Source organism: Delphinapterus leucas, chromosome 6 (genome assembly GCF_059928025.1).
Source record: "Delphinapterus leucas isolate spDelLeu-1000000601 "Yukka" chromosome 6, BTC_Dleu_Yukka2, whole genome shotgun sequence".
NCBI lineage: Eukaryota > Metazoa > Chordata > Mammalia > Artiodactyla > Monodontidae > Delphinapterus > Delphinapterus leucas.
The window spans coordinates 105,592,397-105,606,602 of record NC_143134.1 but is presented as its reverse complement, the minus strand read 5'-3'; the positions used below and the strand labels follow the sequence as shown (position 1 = coordinate 105,606,602).

Here is a 14,206-nt window from a genome sequence, read left to right as displayed (position 1 = left end):
AGGTTCCTGGTGCCCTCCAGGCCCTCGAATACTCTCTTCCCTCCCTCCTGCAGGTGAACCTGGTGCTGGGGGATGGCCGGTCCCTGGGCCTCACCATCCGTGGGGGAGCCGAGTACGGCCTGGGCATTTACATCACTGGCGTGGACCCGGGCTCTGAAGCGGAAAGCAGCGGGCTCAAGGTGAGAGACCCCTGACTCCCAGGGAGGGGATGGGGCGCCAGGCTGAACGTGCTGGGGCGAGGGAGGGAAGGACCTGTGTGTGGAGCCCTGTGCAGCTGATTTGAACGGGACGTCCGGCAGAGCAGTCGGCACCCCACGCGAAGGACCTGTCCCGGCGGAGAGCCCTCCCCTGGCTGCACGGCTCTAGTTCAGAGCTCAGAGCGGGCAGCAGGAGCCGCCACCACTCCCGAGCCCCGAGTTCTCCTAGCCGTCCGCAGAGCAGGGCAGCCTCCCAGTGTTTTGGAAACACTGCTGATGGCCTGTGATGGCCCCGACTTCAGGGTTGATTGCGGTACCCGGAGAGGGAAGAGGAGAGGAAGCTGCAGGCCGGGGTGGGTTTGCACCGGGCAGCCTCGGGGCTGGCGTTTGATCCAGAGCAACCAGCAATTAGCTGCCCTTTTAAAGAGGGCTGTCTGTGCGCTCAGCATCCGTAATTGACGTTACACATATCATCTCATTGAACCTTATCCCGTGGGGTAGTATGTTATTACCCGAATTTCCCAGTTGGGGAGACTGAGGCATGTAGAGGTTAAACAGACTTGTTCACGGTCATGCAGCTGGTCAGTTGCAGAGCAGGGTTTGAGCCCAATTGTCTTAATTCCAAAGCCCATGGTCTTAACTGCTACACTGTATCCCCTTCTGGGGAGGGCCAGGAACTGGCTCAGAGCTTTGCGGGGGGAGGTGACAGTGAGTGAGGCAGAGACTGTCCACAAGGGCACTGGACTCAGGACACCTAGTCACCTAGATAAATGGCAGCATGCTTTGGGGCTAAATCCTGGTGGCAGGGATGCCACAGCAGCAGTGACCCTGGGCACAGGTGGCGTTTGAGCCACATCTTGTGGGACGAGAGAGGCTGTTGGGTAAATGGGCTGGGCTGTGGAGCTGTCTGGTTGAAGGTGCCATGTGGTTTGACCGTGTGTGACTGGATGGGCAACTATAGCCACATGTGAGGCTGGGAATGAAGGCACGAGATGAGGTCGTGCCTTCCTAACAAAGGGCCTTGAATGCCCCACTGACGGAGGGAAGCGGACGAGAAGAAGGGTCATGGCGGATCAGAGTGGTGGTCAGGAGACCTCTTCCCCCACCAAGCCACAAAGGATGAGGCTGGAGTGGCAGAGAGACAGGAATGAGACTGCAGCCTCATCCTCCATGCCGTGGCTCGGGGGGTTCTCTTAGGAAACACGGCGTAATGGGAAGAGCTCTGGCTCTGGAGTCCAGATCCCAGCTTTGCTGCTTTTCTTTTAGTAGCTGTGTGACCTTGGAGAATCCCTCTACCTCTCTGAGTTTCCCTTCCCTTTCCCAGATAATAACAATATATAGCATCTCTTTCTCAGAAAAAAATGAGGAACAAACTCACAGTGACCTTAAAAATAAAGGTTAAAATTATTCAGGGTCTGTGTTATGGACTGAATGTTTGTGTTCCTCCCAAATTCATACCTTGAAACCCTAAGCCCCAAAGTGATGATCCTAGGAGGTGTGGCCTTTGGGAGGTGATTGGGTCATGAAGGTAGAGCCTCATGAATGGAATTAGTGCCCTTAGAAAAGGGACCCCAATGAGATCCCTGGCTGTCTTTCCGCCTTGGGAGGATACAATGAGAAGGAAGTTGGCAGTCTGCACCTCAGAAGAGGGTCCTCCCCAAAACCTGACCGCACTGGCTCCCTGATCTCAGACATTCAGCCTCCACAACTCCAAGAAATAAATGTCCGTTGTCTATAAGCTAGCCAGTCCGTGGTGCTTTGTTATACAGCCTAGACTGACTGAGACAGTCTGCTCTTTCCCAAGCACTTTATGTCATAAAATCACCTAAACCTCCCAACACTCCTGCGAAAGCAGTTCTTCCGTTAGCCCATTTTATAGGCGCAGTATCTGGGACTCAGAGAGCTGCACAGCTGTGAGAGGCAAAGCCGGGATTCCCATCCAGGAATCAGAATTCTGGTTCTAGAACTGTGCTGGTTACCAGGTCAGCCTGGGCGGGGGTGGGGAGAGGAGTAGATGCCCCACAAATGTTGGTAGGCTCTAGGTGATTCTGAAATGCCCTGGGTCTCCGGCTTGCTATGCTCTCAGCGAGTAAAGATGATTCCTTGTTGGGACTCCGAAAGGAGACAACCTCATGGTATTCTACATGCAGATTATAGTTAATAAATTTGTTATTTTGTATTAATTTTAGATTTACTGAAAAGTTGCAAAGAGATTACCCATTTGTTCTTTATCCGGCTTGCTCTAATGTTAACATTTTATATAACCATGATGCGTTTGTCAAGACTAAGAAACTAACATTGGTACAATACTGTTAAACAAACTACAGACTTTATTCAGAGTTCACCAGTTTTCCCACTAATGCCCCTTTTCTATTCTAGGATACAGTCCAGTTCAGCATAGCACGTTGTGTTTAGCCTGTATGCATTTTTAATTCCATTTATTTTCCCCAAAATTTCAAAAAAGATTCAAGTCAGTTTCTAGACACACAGTAAAGATTGTTTTAAAAGATTAAGTGAGGAAATCGGGAGGAAGAAAAGTGGAGGCAGAGAGAAAGAGAGAAAGCCGAGGTGAGAGTCCTTCCGAGAACACTCGCCGCGTGGGGCCGCAAACCGCTACAGGCAGCACACAGATTTGACTCCAAGCTTCCCGGCAGCCAACACAAAGAGGGAAGCAGGTCAGGGACATTTGTAAGATGAAAACAGACCAACTGTGCTGGAGAAGCCTGGTTATTCCTCTTCCTGAGGCCTGAGGGCAGTTTTCCTCTGGTCCTTCTTAGGGAGGATGTTGTGTGATGATGTAAGCAGTGTCTTCAGTGACAGCAAATGCATGAGCAGGTTCCATACTTTGTTGGTGGTGAATACACTCTTACTGAATCCATGTTAAGAGAAAGTGGGAGCGGGGAGCGGCAGCGTGCCAGAGAGATGACATGCTAGGTTCTGGCCAGAGAGGACTGAGCATCTCTCTGTCTCTCTCTGTCTCTCTGTCTCTCTCTCTCTCTCTCTCTTTCCCCCTCTGATTACTGACAGGTGGTAGCTTTGCTATCGTTTTAGCCACTTACTGAGCAGTTACTCTGTTAGGACTGCGCTAAATGCTTCACATTGTCTTACTAACTTTTGCAACAGTGTATGAAAAAGGAATGTCCTTCTCCCTCTTTGACAGGTGGCAGAACAATAGCAAGCAGCTTGCCCAAGGTCGCCCAGCTAGGAAGCGCTAGATTTGGACTCACACCTGCTCAATCCAAGTCCATGCTCTTAACCACCATGTTCCACTGCCTCCCAGTGATAATGTGGGTGTTACCATCTCCAGTTTTCTCTTGCAGAAACCAAGCCTCATGGAGATAAAGGCCAAATTCTTTTTCATGTCAGAACTGGGATTTGAACCCAGGCCTCACAGAGCCTAGGCTTGCCCTGTTTGGGGGGAATGGGAGGCCTAGGACCTGCCCTGACCAGCTGTGTGAAGGTGGACTTGTCCCCTGCTCTCTGGGCCTCAGTCTCCCAGCTCAGACAGTCAGCAGTTGAACGGTTGGGCAGGCGGATCTCTGAGGCTTTCTCCTAGATCTGCACATTTTCCCGGCCTGAGAGCACCAGTGGGTGCACAGGTACAGGAACGTGATCCGTTCTCCTTCACCTGCAGGTTCCCATACCCACTGAGAGATGCCAAAGTAGGTAACCTGCCGGCAGATCCCTCTTGTGTGTGGAAGGAAGGAAGGAAGTGGGCATTACATGCAGGCAGTGGGTCTCCCTGGCTGCCCCTCCTGTCCTTCCTTGCATTTAATCAGCAGATATATGCTAAGGATTCCTGAGTGCCAGACACTGTACTTGCCCTGTGGCTTCTGAGCTGAGCCAGACAGACACAGTCCCTGACGTCCTGGAGCTTACTTTCTAGTGGGAAGACAAGGGCGGAATAAGTTCCACAACTGTTTCTTTAATTACAATTGTGATAAATACCAGGATGGCAAAGTACATGGAACTCTGTCTGGTGGTAGATATCCAGGAAGGCTTCCTGGAGAAAGAAACATTTCAGTTGAAATTTAAAAGGAGAAAATTAATTATGTGAAAGAGGAAAGGCAGAAAGGACAGAAAATGCTGAGTCCCTGAAGTGGAAAGAAGTGTTCCAGGATGCAAAGGAAGACCAGAGTTGGCCAAACGCAGAAAGCCAGGCAGGGAGAAGGTGCCAGGTGATGCTGAGGAGGTGAACAGCCAGATCACACAGGGTGTATAATGCACCCAAGACTGCAGCCATGAAAAGATGATGCTTGAGATCTGCAGTTATTAATATGGAAGGATGTCCATGGTATGTTATTAGGTGGGAAACAGACTGCCAAACCATGTATCTATCAGGATTGCATGCATATTGTATACATATACAAAAATATGCCCAGAGAAACGTCTACACGTGGTTATCCCGAGGTGGGAAGATTATGGATGATTTTCATTTTATTCTCTACATCCTTATACAGTGTCTGAATGGAGCAAATACTAGTTTTATAGTCACGGAAACAGCAACAATAAAGCAGTTTCCATTTTGAAACAAGGCAGAGGAAAAATATTCCATAGAAGTTCCTCAGTTACTTTAGCTTGCTTCTCAGTTGTAGGCAGTCAGAGGCTTTATTTGCTCATAAAATGCCCGCCTTCAGTAAAGTCCCCTCCATCTTCAGTCCCCACTGCAGTAAAGCATTTTATATTCCCTGCCACTGTTTTACTTTCTGCTCCAAGGTCCCTCGCATATGCTAACACCTGCCTGCACTCACTCAGGCGTCAGGGACTGATTGATTCTGTTTGTTGCCAACGCACTTTCCATGGAATTAGGCATATTGAAATGGAATAAAGGGGCTTGGCCGTGTGGGCGGTAGAGCCAAGAACAAGCTTCATTTGGACATAGGGCTCCTTGCCACTGTGCAGAGCTTTCCTGGGGCAATAGTTCCCCTTGTGCCTGGCTTCCAGCCGCTCCCTTAGCTCCTGAGGGGCCCTGTGAGTCCAGCCAACACTGCTGGGAGGAGAAGCTCCTCGGAGGAGGTCAGGCACTTCCCAGTATTCACCCGGGGGGGGGGGGTCGGCGGGGCGGGGCGGGGTGGGGGGCCTGGGGGGCGGCCGCATGGAACTTGGAACTGTCCCGCCCTCCCGGCATGGGCTGACTGCCCCTTCGGCATTGATCTCTAGGCCTCTCTTACTCCTTTGCACCTGCCCCCAGCAAACCCTACCAGAGAATGGGCCGTAAAACTTTGTTCCTTTAAGGACAGCCAGAATCGACAGGCATTTAAAACTAACAATAATGGTAGCAGTTTATTAACCAGTTATTATGAATTGGGCACTGTGCTAAACGCTTCAGATACACCCTTATTTAATCCTCCAGTAACCCTACGGCATTTAATAATGCCATTTAATAGATGAGCAACTGAGGCTCAGAGAGGTGTAGTACCTTGCTCAGGATCACACAGGGATCCGGCCCTAGCCCTTCAAGCCCTCTGAAAGCCATGGGCTTTTCTCTGCCACCTCCCTGGTCCCCTAAACTGGCTAAATATCAAAAGAATGCAGAGGAAAGAAACAACGGCCACTTATTCTTCTTAGAAGTCACCAAGCTTCTGAAGCCCAGAGTGGTTGTCCCTGACCCTGCCCAGCTCCTCGGCCTTCACCCTTGAGGTCATTGCAGGGTGGGAGGCCCATTTTGTTTTTGCCAGTGGGAGCCACGCTTCCATCCTGGCTGGGGTTCCCTGGGGCAGGATCTCTGTTCTCATGAATGCCCCACCCTTGGGGTCACCACTGTGCTACTTGTGGTCTTGGGGCCGGCCGTGGAGCATCAGCTTCACATTCGATGTCTCAGTGGCTATGGGGATGAACTGCTACTTTGCAGATCTGTCGTGTGTGCTGTGTGTCAGCTAAATTGGAGAAGCCAACTGGGCCTCTGCAGACTGGCGTTTGCCAGGGTCCTCTCTAGACTAAGCCTGGGATGGCATCCTTTGCAGAACACTCACCCAGTAGCAGGTGATCTCCACGTGTCAGCTCTTACCCTCACCACAGCTCCATGAGGTGGGAACTTGTAATCCCATCATAATTTGGGATTATTTATTAATGACTGTCTCTTTTCTGAGATCCCAGCAGCATGGGGCAGAGACTGGGTGTTCTTTACACACTGTTATCGCCCTGCCCACACAGTGCCTGGCACACCGTGGGTGTCTTGAATGAAGGAGTCAGTGGCTGCAGCTGAGGCAGGCCCCAAGCCAGGTCTTTTTTTTTTTTAACATCTTTATTGGAGTATAATTGCTTTACAACGGTGTGTTAGTTTCTGCTTTATAACAAAGGGAATCAGTTATACATATACATTTGTTCCCATATCTCTTCCCTCTTGCATCTCCCTCCCTCCCACCCTCCCTATCCCACCCCTCCAGGCGGTCACAAAGCACCGAGCTGATCTCCCTGTGCTATGCGGCTGCTTCCCACTAGCTATCTGTTTTACGTTGGGTAGTGTATAGTCTTTTTGACTCCAAAGCTCCAGTCTTGACCGCTGCTTCATTTGCATCCTGGCCTGAACACGGCACAGAGCTGGCAGATTTGTTAAGGGATGAATCCTGATGAGAGGTGTTAGTGGTTTTTACAACTACCTGGGATGGGCCTGAGCAGTCAGACCCTTTCCCTTAGAGACTCCTGCCTTCATGTTGAAGAAGCTGAGTAGCAGTCATGGCCCGCAGTGAGGTTTGCTCATCCAAGGTGCCCATGGGCATTTGGTGCCACCTTCAGCTCTTCTGTGATGAAGGATAAGTGACAGGAATCCATCTATATGCATAGATCCCAGCCTCCAACCCTCCCATTTTACACATGGGGAGACTGACGACCAGAAGGAGGGGAAGGACTGGCTGAGGATCATGGAGAGGTGGGTCCAGACGCCTCTGGACAGAGCCCCTCCATCATCTGGCGGTTCGACTTTGCCTGCTGACTCTGTCTCTGTGTGTCCCTGAAATAGTTCTGCTGGGAGAGAATGAGCCAGGAATACTCTCCAAGGCTGCCGTCTGTGTATTCTTGGTGGGAAAAGGGTGTGGCTACTACCTTGTTTAGTAAGGATCCTTTAAAAGTATTTTTATCTGTGATTATGGCTGATTTTACAGCAGTCCTAATGAAGATGACAAAAATTACCTCTTAACATTTATATAGTTCGTAACAGTAAAAAAAAAAAAAAAACTTAGATAATAAGGGCATGTTACAAGCAACTCTCTGCCTATGAATTCTCTAACTTAGATGAATGAACCAATTTCTTGAAAGACACAAACCACTAATACTCAAGAAAGAAAAATAGGTAACCTGAAAGTTCTATATGTGTGTCAAAGAAACTGAATTTATAATTAAAAACCATCCAAAAAAGAAAACTCAAGGCCAGATGCTTCCACTAATGAACTCTTCCAAGTAGTTAAGGAAGAAAATTATGCAGTCTCTCCCTGAAAATAAAAGATGAGGGAATGCTTCCCAACTCATTTTATGAAACCAGCATTATGTAATACCAAGAACAAACAAACACATTTCAGGAAAGCTACACATCACTCTTCTTCGTGGGCATAGATGTGAAAATCCTCAACAAAATTTTAGAAAAACAAATCCAGCAATCTATAAAAAGGATAATACACCATGACCAAGTGGGTTTTATCCAAGGAATGCAAGGCTGGTGCGACATTTGAAAATCAATGTTACTGAGAAAACCATGTAATCAGAAAAAGCACTTAACAATATTCTATGTCCATTTATGATAAAAACTCTAATCAAATTAGGAATCCAAGAGAAATTCCATTACCCGATGAAGGGCATCTTCACAAACCTGTAGATAACATATTTAATGGTGAAAAACTAAAAGGTTTCCTCTAAGATTGAAATAAGGCAAAAATGTCGTCCCTCACCACTCCTATTCAGTATCATACCAGCAGTTGTAGTCAGTGCAATGAGTCCATAGAAAGAAAGAAAAGGCATACAGATCTGAAAAGAAGAAATAAAACTCTATTTACAGAGGCTGATCATCTGCCTAGAAAATTCCAAAGAATCTACAAAAGAAACCTCCTAGAACTAATAAATGAGTTTAGCAAGGTGGAGGGATACAAAAGTCAATTGCATTTCTATATGCTAGCAATGCACAACTGGGATTCAATATTAATAAAAACAATACAGTTTAGAGTAGATATAAATAACAAAATATGTGCAGTATTTGCATGCTGAAAACTCCAAAAAAGACATAAATAAATGGAGATATACACTGTGTTCCTGGATAGGAAGACCGAATATTATTAAGATGTCAGGTCTCCCTTATTCGATCTAAATTCAACACAATCCCAATTCCAATCCCAGCAGGACTTTTTGTAGATATTTACAAGCTGATTGTAAATTGTGTGATGCAAAGGCAAAGAAACTAGAGGAGCTAAAACAATTCTGAAACCAAAGAGCACTGTTAGAGGACTTAGTACCTGATTTCAAGACTTACTATAAAACTATAGTAAACAAGATGATGTGGTATTAGTGAAAGGATAGACACATAGGTCAGTGGAACAGAGTAGAGAGTTCAGAAATAAACCCACAAAAGCATACTTAACTGACTTGGCAAAGTGCAAAGGCAATTCATTGGAGAAAGGGTAGTCCTTTCAACAGATGGTGCTGGAACAATTGGACATCTGCATGCCAACAAATGAACCTCAACCTCAACCTCACGCCTTCTATGAAAATTAACTCAAAATAAATCGTAGACCTAAAAGTAAAATATAACACTGCACTACTTCTACAGGAATACATAGGAGAGGGACTTCCCTGGTGGTCCAGTGGGTAAGACTCCACACTCCCGATGCAGGGAGCCCAGGTTCGATCCCTGGTCGGGAAACTAGATCCAGCATGCATGCCACAACTGGGAGTCCACGTGCCGCAACTAAGAAGTCCAAACGCCGCAGCTAAAGATCCTGCGTGCCACAACTAAGACCCGGTGCAGCCAAAATAAATAAATTAAAAAAAAAATTTTTTTTTTCAAGGAATACATAGAAAAATCTGTGTGATCTTGCATTAGGCAAAGAGTTTTTAGATGTGACACCAAAAGCATGGCCCATAAAAGAAAAAATTGACAACATGGACGTTATGAAAATTAAAAACTTCCCTCTGCGAAAGACACACTTTTAAGAGAACTGAAAAGACACACCACAGACTTGGAGAAGTCAGTATTTTCTAATCCCATTTCCAACAAAGGACTTATACTGGAAATGTATAAAGAACTGTCAAAATGGGCAAAAGACCTGGGAAATGGTTTTGTATGGAAAACTGGTTGCATGTAGTGATAGACACATGAGTCTGTGCGCTTGTCAAAACCCACAGAACTGTACACAGAGCAATTTTGTTATATATAAATTTAAAAAAATCAACCCGGTTGTTGCGGGGATAGACGGAGAGCAGACTGAGACAAATAAAGACAAAGGAATCTGACTATTACAGGTGATTCCCGTGACCACACTGAAAGGGAGTGGAGAAGGAAGAAGCTGACCTAAGCAATTTTGAAAAACATTGTTTCTACCAATACTGTGAGGCCAAGGCAAGACGAAATGTACTCAGACACTGTGCTCCAGTTGGCAGATTTCTTCTTCTCAAAGGGATATGGATTAGGAATTCTGAAACTGCTTCATTTGTACAGGGTTCATTTGAAAAAATAAGTACATTTTAGATAGTGAGAGCCAGGTTTCTCACTCTCAGAGAAAGTTACAAGGAAAGAAAGGGAAAATAGAATAAACCCTGTGGTGCAGGACTCCTCAGAGGTATCAGTGTGGACTCATTTACAAAAAAACACTAAAATGTATACATTTACCCACAGATAAATAGATACAGAGATCAATATACACGTGTATATATGCGTGAGTTAGTGCATACACGTATAATTCCTCACTATCCATTGAGAGGCATTGTACACAATCAAAATAGGTACAACTAACACTCAGATTTTAGTTTCTAAATACTATTCTCTAAATGAAAGGAACCAGGGCTCTTCGTAGGAGTCATTGATTCCAGGTCTAGGGCAGAGAAGCCTGGGGTATCTTTTGGGACCAGAAAACAAAGATGTGCTACCAAATCAATCAACCAACCAATCCGCCTATCAGATGTGTACAGAGCCAACCTGAAAGAGCACCTCATGGCCAAAGGAGACGACAGTAAGTATGCATGGATCCATACTAATGTAATTACATAAAGAACGGAATAAATACATCAATGGGGGAGAAGCGACCACTCTTCCTTAAGGAACAATTCCCATGAAAAAATGTAGAAGGAGTAAGGGAAGAGAAAATCACCATTAGAACATCACGTCACAGTATTAATTGCTGTAGGCAAGACGCACCAATGGAAGCTAAATTGTGGGCAGAAGTTTAAGCAGAAACAGGATGTTTTGCATAGTTTCAAAGTATCTCTACCAATATATTTTGTAATTATGCAGGGAAAAAGAATAAGTTTACAGTGGAGAATCCTGGCAGGTACCAAGTTAGCCAAGTGTAATACATATTAAGAAAAAAATCTTAACTTTTTTCTAATTGTAAACATAACACTTGCTGGTTGTAGAAAAGTCAGGTCATGCACTGACTCCTGTTTGCAGTGACAGTCCCTCCTCCCCTGCCCCTGTCCAGCCCGGGACGTGACAACTGTCAGCCGTTGGCGTGTCCTTCCAGACCTTTTTCTCCCTGGCCTGTTGTGCACACAGTGATTTGGGGACCCTTGTTCATTCTGTTCCTTTTGTGAACCAACCATCAGCTTCTTAGAAAAGTGCTTCGTTTCTCAGTTCAAAACCTGACATCTCTGATTTCTAAGATTTTGACTAAGTTGTTGCCACTTCAGAGGACGAGAAGGCCCTCCTCAAAAGTCGAAGCACAAAAATGTAGCACAAGTGTATCTTAGCCATCTTGTTATCATTTTTTACTACTGCGATTTAGTATCTGTAATGTTCTCTGTGGTCCGCTAGAGAGAAAACACAAGAAGGAGAAACGAAAAAATGTCTCCTGAGTGTGTCCATTTTCTCATCTTGAGCAGGATTTGGAGAGAGTCTTGCTGGCTAGGTGGCAGGGAGGGGGTGAGCAGCCATGTCCCTCCCTGGGCACCCCAAGCCCGTGGGTCTTTCTTGTGGTTGGAGGGCTGTGGGCATTCAGGTGGGCATCAGGTGCTGGTGATCTGGGGACCAGAGTGAGGCGTGCGCGACGCAGCATCTGGATTTGTGTCTCCTGTGTGCTCTGCATGGAAATCGTGTTGAATGGGGAGGGTGGGAGTGGGAGACAGAAGGCAGCGAAGACTCCTGACGTCCCCAGGTGATGTGCTGGCTGAACGTCAGTGAGAGGAGTGGTGACAGTGAACATCCACTGAGTGATTTTTCCAGGCCGGCACCCTGCTAAGTGCTCTTTTATGTTCCACCTTAATGAATCCCTAAACAATTCTTGACGTAGACACTGTACATCCACTTCATTAAAGATGATCAAACTGAAGCTCAGAGAGGTCATTTGCTCAAGATCACACGGCAAGGAAGTGGTGAAACTGGAGTAGGGATTGGCTCCAGGACGTCCCCTGTTAGCCACGAGACCCTATAACCCTGAGCTTGTGTGATGGAAAAAAACAGACTGACGGCCCTTGGCAGCCAGGCCCTCAGCCCTCCCTGCTTCTGCTCAGGTCTCTGACATCAGCACAGTCGTGACACCTGCCCAGTGTTTCTACACACTCTGCTTTTGGATTTGGATCCTGGAGGATTCTTCTGGCCATTCAGAATATGTTTAAGTAAAAGTATGGTGGAAATGGCAGAAGGTACGGCAGTGTGAGGGTAGTAATAATAATAATGTTAATAAGGAGCGATAATAATAGAAGGAAGTAAGTTAGGGCGGAGGAGTCTTCCAGTATTTCTAATTGACAGTAATAATCATAGGAATCACCAGCATCTGGGGAGTGCTCCCTCTGTGCCAACCAGCGTGCTTAGTGAGTGCTGTCCCTGCACTGAGTCATTTAATTCTCCCAGCAACCCTGCGAGGAGGCAGTAGAATCATCCTCATTTTAGAGATGGGCAATCAAGGCCCAGAGAGGTTAAGTAATACGCCCAAGGTCACACAGCTGGTAGGTGGAGGAGCTGGGATTGAAACTCAGGCAAGTCTGGAGCTTAGTCACAGAAATCCAGTTCCCACCTCTTCCTTCCCTCATACCCCCTCCTCTGGCCAACTGCAGTGGCTCTTACAGGACTTAGAGGGTCGTCCCTTTGTAAAATGGTTCTCACGCAAATTGGGCATCTTGCGCTTACTGCCCCTGGGAGGTGAGGGAGGAGTGTATAATCCTTGACTTCGGGTTGTTTCTCTGTGTATGTGGTGTGTGTGCTTCTGCCTCCACACACCGAGCGATATTCCTGAAATCAGCAGAGTAACAACAGCACAAAAGCACTAATAGTCACCGACCACTCCCAGCCCAGTGCCGCCCAGGACGGATCATCTCGCCTGTCCTCATTGCAGCCCCACGCGGAGATACTGATTGTTGTCATCCCCATTTCATGGATGAAGAGACTGAGGCTCAGTGAGATTAAGCAGCTCGCCCCAAAGCGTGTTCTTAGCTGGCAGAGAATTGGCAATTCAAATGCAGAGCTCTCTGAGGCCACGTGCTCACCTCCGTTGCCAACTGGATGGCTGAACACAGAAGTCAGGATGTCTCTGACTGGTAATGTGGTTTTTAAAATTTTACATTGAGAAAGGCTTTGTCCGTGTTTCTGTGCTTCCAAACCCAGTGCTCTTTCCATTCGCAGGGACAGCAAATAATCTCTATCTTGTGTGCCAAGGCCATTTAATTAGTGTAGCTGCAGAAGTGTTTGTACTTGTGTGTTTGCGACTGGGTTCTGCCAGAAAGAATACTTTGCTAAGCTAAGGCTCTCGCAGTAGTGTCTACTGTGGACAGAAGGGGGACCTGGGGCCCGGATGACTGGATGTGTGCCATCTCCATGGGAGAGCACGGGCCTAGCTCAACTTTTAAGATTATCTAAATAAGAATTTATGATTAAAGCTGTACTTCAGCAAGAAAGTATTATTTGGGGAAAACTAATAACAATGGCAACCACTTCTCATACCCACTGTGACAGGCACTGTGAGTCATTACCAGGCAGTGTCACATGGTGGTTAAATGCACACACTTTGGAGTCATAATTACCAGCTGTATCACTTTATCTCCCTGGACTCAGTTTCCCCATCTGTAAAGCTGGGAAAATAATACCTTTAGGAACTTGTGGGGATGTAGCCAGAGAATCTCTATAAAAGCACTTAACACAGATAAAAGTATTCAAAATATGCTGGCTTTGCATAGCACAGGGAGATCAGCTCCGTGCTTTGTGACCACCTAGAGGGGTGGGATAGGGAGGGTGGGAGGGAGACGCAAGAGGGAGGAGATATGGGGATATACGTATGCATAGAGCTGATTCACTTTGTTATACAGCAGAAACTAACACAACATTGTAAAGCAGTTGTACTCCAATATTAATGATAGGACATTTTGCAGAAGACTGGGGCCAATGAAACATTTGCTTTGCTAACCTGCAATGTATATAGGAATGCTCTAGGTAAATAGAACCAACAACACAATAAGTGATTATCAAAATATTAGTCATGTTGCAGTTATGTCTCTACCTTAAGACTGAATCTGACACAACACTGTAAAACAACTATACCCCAATTAAAAAAAAAAAGGCTGAAAACACACAAAAAAGCAATTATACTCCAATAAAGATGTTAAAAAAAAAGAAAATATGCTGGCTTTAAAAAAAATATTTCTGGTTTTCAGTATAAGCCTGTAAGTAAATAGAATTGGTTCTGTTTGTGGATGAGAAAAATGAGGCTCCGAAAGTGGGAGTGATTTGCCCAAGGTCACATGCCAGGAAGGGGCTGGCCAAGGTCACAGGCCTGGCTCTCAGCTCTAATGCCCACCCATGTACTTTCCGCTGTGGGTCCTGCCTCCCCGGTGAAGGGTCAGTCTGGCACGTTGCCCCACCGGGATGGAATAAACCCAGGCTG

General features: G+C 46.5%; 1 protein-coding gene across 4 annotated transcripts in view; it reads left to right on the top strand.

Moving 5' to 3' along the window:
* The window catches only part of WHRN (whirlin), an 88,528-nt gene that overhangs the window by 34,033 nt on the left and 40,289 nt on the right, over positions 1-14,206 (top strand). For all 4 annotated transcript variants that reach the window (XM_022578938.2, XM_022578937.2, XM_022578936.2 and 1 more), the window contains exon 3: positions 54-179. In XM_022578938.2, the coding sequence (XP_022434646.1) occupies positions 54-179 (126 nt within the window). The remainder of the gene's footprint in view (positions 1-53; positions 180-14,206) is intronic.